At 33.9% G+C, this 9,532-nt stretch overlaps 1 protein-coding gene across 1 annotated transcript in view; it reads left to right on the top strand.

Moving 5' to 3' along the window:
* APLF (aprataxin and PNKP like factor) overlaps positions 1-9,532 on the top strand; it is a 39,008-nt gene that overhangs the window by 26,377 nt on the left and 3,099 nt on the right. Inside the window, exons 7-8 of the mRNA XM_006775353.1 lie at positions 1,849-2,201; positions 4,517-4,642. Coding sequence (XP_006775416.1) covers positions 1,849-2,201; positions 4,517-4,642 — 479 coding nt within the window. The remainder of the gene's footprint in view (positions 1-1,848; positions 2,202-4,516; positions 4,643-9,532) is intronic.

Raw genomic sequence — 9,532 nt, 5'->3', positions numbered from 1 at the left:
TCCCTCGATGCCCCCTCTCTTTTTTTCTCTCTCTTTATATATAAATTAAAAAATATATATATTTCAACCTCTGCATGGTGTTTCATAGTAAGAATGCCTTCTAATTTAGTTAACTTCTTCCCGAGCTGTGCCCTTTTCTTTTCCTACTTAAGTGTAAAGGATGTTCAGTGGGACTCCCCCTCCCCCCATTGTCCTATAACTGTTGCTGAGGCCCAAAGATGGGACAACAGTACTGAGTATTTCATGTTTGAAAGGAGCCTCCAACAGTGAAAGCCAGACCTTTCCCCGTGGGGATTGTTGAAAGGCGTACACTGACCCACCTTCCGGCTGTATACAAAGAGAACTGAGAGACAAGAAGGTTTTTTAAGGTTTGGGGAGTGCTATGCTTGTGGAGAGAAGCTTTTTCTGCCTTTCTAAAATCAAGAGAAGAGGAGGCTCTGAGAGAATTACTTGTGGAGTTTAGAGATACCAACAGGAACAAGAGAATGGCATTTACTTGGACATTGGCTTAGCCAGTGGATTTGCTGGCCTCCCTACCCCTTTAGTACCTGCACAGGCAGAAAAACATCCTGTGAGAGTTAACCTGGTAGGAGACTGCCCAGTGGGGAGGTGGGCCAGGATTGTCCCAGTCCCACCCCAGAGTTCCAGTCTCTGACATGTGTTGGTTGGTCCTGCAGCAGAGGGAGATGAGAATGCGGTGTGGTTGAGCAGCTTAGGAGAAAAGAGTTTATGTTTTAGAAGAATGGTATAAACGTCACCGTGGAAGGTTAGCTCCAAGAGGTAGCCAATGATTGCTTTTCCAATAGTTATTAATTACAAGAAACATTATAAGACTTAGGTTCCATTCGTAAATTGTTAAGTCAGTTTGGATAATATTTTAAAATTACATACTGTGTTTTTTTAAAAAAGAAAAGTATTTAAATACAAGTAATTAGTCCAAAAGAAGCCATGTTAATAATATCTTCTCAAGAAATTGGAACTGTTAAGCATTAAGTAATATCAAAATCAGCTTTTTCCAGATGCAGCCAGTATACATGAGTCCTCATTTATACATGGGGGTGAACATTTATATGTATCTAGTATGTTGTCATCACTTCCTAGAAATGGTTCCCAGGAGGACTAGAGTGTATCTGAGCAGAGTTTTAACTCCAAAGGAAGTATTAGTCAGTAAGTGGTCATCTTTAATAGCATTGGACCCGGTTTACTCTTTGTGCTGGCAGTAAGTACAAATGAAAAAGGTCCTATATGCTAATGAGAATACCTACCTGGTTCACAGCCCCTCTAATTGGTTCAACTGAAACTTTTATTTAGATCATGTCAGAGGAATCATGTTTATTTTCTGAGTTGGCCATAAGATAACTTCATGTAAATGTATCTGTGAGTGAGGAGCAATTTTATCATTCAGTTATAGGGAAAATATCATGATATTTAGATGGGAGAAATGAAGTATTGCAGTAACTTAAAAGAAATTATAAGGACTGTGCATGTTAAGAGTGAAACACATATTTGAACAGAAAATTTAAGAGATTAGTAGGCTTTTTGAGAAAGATTATATTCAAATGAAAGCAAATGTTGTCTTTGCTTATGTTTCATTTCTATTTTTCTGGTTATCTTTTATGGAATGTTTGACATGATTGGAATGGTTTGATCCAACTATGAATTCTTTTCTAATAACTATGTGTTTTAAAGTTATTAACTAGAGACATAGAAAATGGTATTTTTAATAATTCTGAATGAAGTAAATATTAAAAATTTAAAAATATACATATTGCATGAATCTTGTAGTGCCATGCTTTTATGCTTAGTTTACATATCCCTTTTTACATTTTTTTCTGATTTGTTTTATAGGAAATACCACAATCAGTTCCTACAGTCACATTAAGTAACACAGATGTGAGAAATAAGAAGACTAATGCACTGAGAAATGAAATCCCAACAGAGGAACTTGGTAAGGTTTCTGAAGATGAAATCATCACTAAAGGAACACAAAATAAAGAAGAGACAGTGAGCTGTTCTGAGAATTGTTCGAGTGCCCAAGGCAAGTCTTCCCATGGGGAATCTCAAGGATCTTGTCCTGGGCCTAGCTCTGATCCCTCCAACCCTGCAACTCTGCATGCAAAAGCAGCTGATCCAGCTCTACAAGGTTCTGAAGAAAACAAGGTCAAGAGAACATCCTGCATTTATGGGGCAAACTGCTACAGGTAAAATGAAAGTATAGGTAGCATATAATGCCATTATTTCAACGGCATGTAGCTATGTAAATATATGTTATCATGTATTAAAAGCCTAATAAAGCACATGGGCCTAAAGATTAGGAGCTTTTTTATGTATCTACTTGGTTTGTACTGTCTCAGTGTGTATTCTTGCAAATCCTGCTAGAAGGTTTTTTTTTTCGTTTTTGTTTTTGTTTTTTTTTTATTTTATTGATTTTTTACAGAGAGGAAGGGAGAGAGATAGTTAGAAACATCGATGAGAGAGAGACATCGATCAGCCGCCTCCTGCACATCTCCCACTGGGGATGTGCCCGCAACCCAGGTACATGCCCTCGACCGGAACCGAACCCGGGACCCTTCAGTCCGCAGGCCGACGCTCTATCCACTGAGCCAAACCGGTTTCGGCTAGAAGGTTTTAATAATTAGATATTTCATATGTAGACATGCTGGTTAATGCAAGGATTTGAACTGGGGATTCCAGACTTGAAAATTGAATCACTCAGACCCAGATATTTAGTGTCTTATTGAGATATTAGAAAGATAGCTTCATAAATAGTTGTATACATTATAACTATTGAGATAATTTTACGTTGTGTTTAGGCATCTTATTATACTTGTGCATTTTCCTCTGTATTTTTTAATGGTGCTTTTGAATCACCATGATGTCTTCTGAAACAACTGAATGTACATTTCCTGGATTAATTGGTTACTTCTATACTTACCTCATTTGATTACATTGCACTATATTTTCCAATTTCAACCACCTCTGCCTCGTCTCCTACTACTTGGCTTTGTCCAGAAGGACATCCGGAAGATGTCCAGTCTAGCATATTTCCCTTTTATTAGTATAGATAGAAACAGAACTTTTTTTTATTTTTTATCCTGCAGCTTTGCTGAATTAGTGTATTACTTCTAAATGGTTTTTGTAGAATCTTTAGTTTTCTGCATATGTAGAAAATGCATAAACATGTACACCAAAAATATAATGTTCATGGCAGTATTATTTATAAAAGCCAATAACTTGAATGAACCCAAGGGTCTATGAATAGTAGAATGGACAAATAAACTGTAGCAACTTCATACAATGGAATGTCACACAGTAATGAAAATATACTACTGCTACATGCAATAATATAGAGTAATCATGTAAACAAAGTCATTCTCAAAAAAGTATATACTATATACTTCAATTTAAATTCAAGAACAGAGAAAACTAATGTGTTGTTTTATAACATCACTTCCCAAAGTATGGTTAAGATTCTCCTGAGAAGTTCTGGTACCCAGAAAGCTTTTAGGAAATCTGTAAGGATAAAACCATTTTCATAATGATACCAAGATTTTATGTGTTTGCCTTTTTCGCTCTAATTCTCTCACTCACAGGTATACAGCAGTTTTCCAGAGGCTACATGGTCTGCATTACTGTTAATGATTGAATACAGAAGCAGATCTGAGAATCTAGATGCCCTCTATTAAGATTGAGCCAGACATTAAATACATTTTCAAAGTTTGAAACAGTGTTTCCATGAATTTTTGGGGGAAGATATAGTTATTTACATTAAGACATGTTATTTATTATCTATAAAAATAAAAGCATAATATGATAATTATACTGGACGACCTTCCAGACGAAGCCAGAGCTGTGAGGGAAGCCCAGGTCCTAGGTGCCAGAGGGAAGCCAGTGCCAGCAGCCGGGGGAAGGAAGGCCTACGCTTGCATGAATTTTGTGTATCGGGCCTCTAGTAATATATAAAAGGTTATTTTTAAATATACCTTTTACATTTCTTATTTTCTTATTTCTAACAGGTTAAATAACCACATGAACAAAAGCTCTCTGGAGTTTTAGTAAATTTTTCTTGCAACCAAAAAATTTGAGATACACTATTTTCTATGATAGGATAGTGTCTACTTTTGGGTAGGAAAATAGGTTTAATGATTGGAAGGAGACCTGTGGAGACTTCTAGAATGTTGGTAATGGTCTGTCTTTTACCTTAGCAAAGAGTGCCTAAGTGTGCTCATTAAAAGTCCTCAAACACTTATACTTTTATCTGTAAAGTAATGTCCATTGACATACATGGCTTACCATATTTCACTAGAAATTAATTTTGTTACCATGGAGAGTTCTGTGTTGAATACATGATGAGTTTTGTTTTTAACAATGTAGCATATTAGTTCACATTCTGGAATAATCAGATATGTGTTGCTTCACTTCCTGCCATATCCTATTAATTATTTTTTAGTGTATCTAGAAATTTCACATATTCTATTAGTTGTTTTTTCTCACTGTATATTTGTAACCCTTACAGGAAGAATCCTGTCCATTTCCAACATTTCAGTCACCCTGGTGATAGTGATTATGGAGGCGTACAAGTCATGTGTCAAGATCTAGCTGATGACCGGCCTGAATGCCCTTATGGAGAATCTTGTTATAGGTATGGAAACCTACAAGGTTTGGTTGTGCGTCCTGTTCTCCTTAATTTCTGTTATTTATTCATTTATACCTGCAGTTTCTCATCTCAAGCCTTTAACATTTACTTTTTAAATTCCCATAGATAAGGTTTTCATTCTGCTAATAAGTAGGATTACAATATTTCCTTTAGATAAGTCTAAAGTGTTGAAGTTGTTAACCTTATAAATATCTAAAATTTTTCTCATAACTTTCTAAAATGCAAATCATATAATTTAAAAGGGTTCGATGCTATCCCATCGTACACTCTTACCCAGGCTCCTTAGTGTGACACAAATCAATTCAGGATGTTCTCTCTGCCTCCCTCAGCTCCACCATTCCTGCCAACACAGGAAACTGGATCCTGTAAGGAAAGGAAAGCGACCTCTCTCTCCTGTAGCATCGTGTGCCCGTGTGTATCATGCAGAGTAGAATTTATCTCAAGAGATCATTTGTTTCTTTACCAGAATGCCTCCTCCTCCAGACAGGCGCTTTCTTGACAGTAAGGACTCTTTTATCCTTGTACCTGCAGACGTGCTTAATAAATGAAGTGTAAATAGATCACACTACCAAAGAAAGAAGTAACGATTCCCTCATAGGAAGAAATTCCCTCAAAATTCATTCTTAGTCTTAGAGAGTGTTAATTCCAGACACCCATTTTTCTGATAATTTTGGAATACAGGTTACTAAACTTAGTGGACTTTTTGAAGTTGTTGCCAGTTTTGTAATTGTGGTTTTTATTAAGAAGGCAGAATAAGCTTCTGAAGCTAGAAAGGAAAAAGCCTTATCATTTGAAAAATAAGTGTTCCATTCCAACAGAACGTCATTAGATATTTTCTTCAGCTGTGTCAATAAACTTGAAAATTTAGAAGTGAACAAATTCCTAGAAAATATGTCTTTTAGAAACATATTCAAGAAAAAATGGAATAATCCCATAATATCAGAGAAATTGAATACATAATTAAAAGCCTTCCACTAAGGAAAGACTGTTTGGTATTAATTCTACCAAACATTTAAAGAAGAAACACTCAATGTTTATACAGAGTATTCCATAAAAAGTAAAAAAGGTTATATTCTCCAACTCATTTTATGAGGCCAATATAATCTTTAAAAAATATTTTTATTGATTTCAGAGAGAGGAACAGAGAGATAGAAACATCAATGATGAGAGAGAATCATTAATTGGCTGCCTTCTGCATGCCCCACACTGGGGATCGAGCTCACAACCCAGGCATGTACCCTGACTGGGAATTGAACTGTGACCTCCTAGTTCATAGGTTGATGCTCAACCACTGAGCCATGCCAGCCGGGCAAGACCAAAATAATCTTAATACAAAAACCTAGCAAGAAAAATACAAAATGAAAAATTACAAGAAAAATGACTTTAGAATTTAGATGCAAATATTCCTAAAAGAACAAAAAAAGGTTGGTTAAATGAATCAAGCAATTTAAAAAAAAAAAAAGGGAACCTGTAACATGACCAAATTGGGGTTTGGTCAAGGAATGCATGTTTTAATATTAAAAAATAATGTTAATTTTCCACATATCAGAATAAGTAGAAAATTATATAATTTTAATAGATAATTATAAAAGCTGACAAAATTTACTTATGATAGTATTTCAAAGTAGGAATAGAAGGAAATATTTTTAATATTATAAAGAATATCTACAAAAAGCTTATAGCAGATATCATACATACTTATAAGTGATATATTAAATTTTTTCTTTTGGATATTAGAAATGAGATAGTAATATTTCTTCCCTTAATTCTGTCAGTTTTTCTTCATGAACTGTAGTCTGTCTTTAATAGAAAAGCCATAGAAATGGGAAACTCACTCAGATGTTCCCTTTTTCCATGTGACACCCCTCTGGTTTCTGTCTGCTTTTGGTATTATCTTTTGCCTTAAGATTATTATTTTTAATAGGTTTCTTCTGTCATTACCAGAAGTAGAACTCTCTTACTTTGCATGATATGATAGAGCTGCTCAAGCTTATGTTAGTGTTTGTGAGATATTTTTATCCTTTTACTTTCAACCTCTGTCCTTATATTTAAAGCATGTCTCTTACAAATAGTGTATAATTGGTTCCATGGTCTTATTTTTTATCCAGTCTGATAGTCTCTACCTTTTAAATGTAATGCTTAGTCCAGTTACATTTAATACAATTACTGATATATTTGAGTTTAATTTTGTCTTTTACTATTTGTTTTCTATTTCTCCCACAAATTCTTTGTTCCTTTAGTCTTCTTTTCCTGATTTATTTTGGATTTAGCCAAGGGTTTTTCATTCTGTTTCCCCCTCCATTTACTCTTTAGTTATATATATTTTTTCATGTAACATTCTATGTAATAATAGTCATCATTGACTTCTTATAGTCTACCTTATAGTTGCTAATTTTACCATTTCCCAAACAATGCAATAATCTTACGTCAGTTTAACTCCTTTTCCTCTTTCACCTTTTTTTATATGTCATCATACATTTTTACCCCTATTCATGTTAACTTCTAAGGTATTGTTATTAATTTCTTGAATGTTAAGCATCATCACTCTTTTATATTTACTGGCATATTTATTACTTTGCGTGCCCTTCATTTTTTCCTGAAGTTTTATCCTTTTATTTGGTATCATTTTCTTTTAGTCTTAACTTCTTTTAGTATTTCAGGTTGTGAAAAATATGCTGGAAAAGAATTCTTTAAGCTTTTGTGTGTATGAAAATGGCCTTATTTAGTTTTTTGGGTTTTTTTGTTTTTAAGGATGTTTTTACTCAATGTAGAATTTTAGCCTGGCAAATTTTTTTTCCTTTCATCTCTTAAAAGATGTCAATCTACTGACTCTTGCATTCATAGTTTATGTCAAAAGTATATATTGTTGCTCTTTTATAATTAACTAGAGGCCCGGTGCACGAATTCATGCACAGGTGGGATCCCTCGGCCTGGCTGGTGATCGGGAACGATTGGGGGGGGGAGGGTCAAGGAGAGGGACCACAGGAGGTTGGCCCCAGCAGTAAGCTAAGGCATGGCCAATTCCATGAGGTGCGGGGTGCAGGTGCACCAGATTTAGGGCTGTCAGGGCCCTAGCAGCAAGGTCTGGCTCAGTGCACTTTATAGCTACTGGCTGGTAGTCCGGTTATTCTGGTTGTTCTGATTGTTTGGTCATAATGGTCACTTAGGCTTTTATATATATAGATGTGCTTTTTCTCTGGCCATATACTATAGGAAGTTAAAGTATAGAAAAGGATATTATTAAATTTATTTTTTTCTGGACTACAGGCGTTGTTCCAATTTCTCTGATGTTATTATTTTTTCAAATCGAATAAAAAATCAACTTGAAAAAAAGATAATTAAAATGAACCAATTGATGTTGTCATTTCAAATATCTTGCCCATTTAACTAATTTGTTATTTTTGCATTGTACACTGCAGTCTGTCAGAAGACTAGCTCAGTTTAATGCATTTGATTTTCTTGAGGTATTTGTCTGAATTAGAATATTAGATACTTAATGTCCAGCATATCCTACTGATCGCTGCACCTGCCTCTGAGTCATTCACTCCCTCTGGTGTGCAATAGGTTTTATGCATTGCTTTATTACTCCTGTTCTTGCTGTTAAATTAAGCACTAAACTTAGAATGCACATACACTAAAATAATTGGAATCAATTTTCAACCAGTTTAATGTAAACATGTAAAGCCAAACTCATATACATTGCCTTTAATTTACAAAACCTTAGGCAGGTGTTATACATATGAAGATGTTGGTGCCTTCATGTTTCTCAGAAGTCAGCACCCTGCTTTTTTATTTTTATTTCATTATACCTTTTAAGAGGGATGAGGTAAGGAAGTGTATCAGTCATCAACTGTAAGTGCTCTCATTGTAATGAATCTGCAACTTGATCTGTACAGTGTGAAAGAACAGTGTTTTGCCACAAGCAATAAATCATTTAAATGTATATTTGATAATAAGTAAATTTATTATATCTTGTTTTTGCTGATTCAGATTTATAACTATGACATAAAATGTTTTATTTTCCCAAAATGTTTTAAGTTATTGCAATATTATCTTAACTGATAATGTATGCAGGTGTACATTTCAGACTATACGATGCTGACTTTTAGAAGCCACTTACTAAAAAATAGGAACCTGTATTTAGTATAAATCTATATTATATAATTTAAGGCAAAATGAATAGGTTTTATTATAGAAACACTAGTTATAGTTGCCTGGTAGTTGTGAGACTATCAATCATTTTATTTGTAGTTGAGCAGAATCAAAGTTGATAGTATTTTTTAATGAATTTTTATAGGATCTGCAGTTAATGAAAGTAACCTATCATCATTTGCCATGCTTATAGTTCTTTAATCATGTATAAGAGTATGGTCTTAGAAGGTATTTTATACTAAATGTTGCTCACTTGCTATCCAGTTTTACATAATACTTGACTATAATTTTTTAAAATTCTTTTATAGCAGTAACACCATCAATTATCTTTATATAGTCTGACAAAATATGGCTTCTATGGTTTTTTTCTTCTCTTTTTTTGACTATGTGTTCATTTTAATAATAAATTTGTTTTTCTTTTTATATTTAGTATTAATTGCAAATATATAAGAATTTGCAGATCTCTTTTGGCATAGGTAGTAAATTATAATTACTTTCAGTTACCAAATTGACTACTTTCTATTATTTTATGCTGGTTTATTCTTTCATTATTTAACAAAGACCATATTTATTAATTCTTTTTTCTCCTAAATTTTGAGACTTAGATATTTGATAACATAGAATTCATGTTTTTGCATTAGGTTTTAAAATAAATGTTGAATTTCAAAAATTCAAGGCAAATTATTTTGGGATGAAAACAAAAAGATAGTATGATCATTTATT

This window comes from Myotis davidii, unplaced genomic scaffold (assembly GCF_000327345.1).
Source record: "Myotis davidii unplaced genomic scaffold, ASM32734v1 scaffold247, whole genome shotgun sequence".
Classification (NCBI taxonomy): Eukaryota; Metazoa; Chordata; class Mammalia; order Chiroptera; family Vespertilionidae; genus Myotis; species Myotis davidii.
The sequence above is the reverse complement of the archived record's forward strand: the minus strand, read 5'-3'. Positions and strand labels throughout refer to the sequence as shown.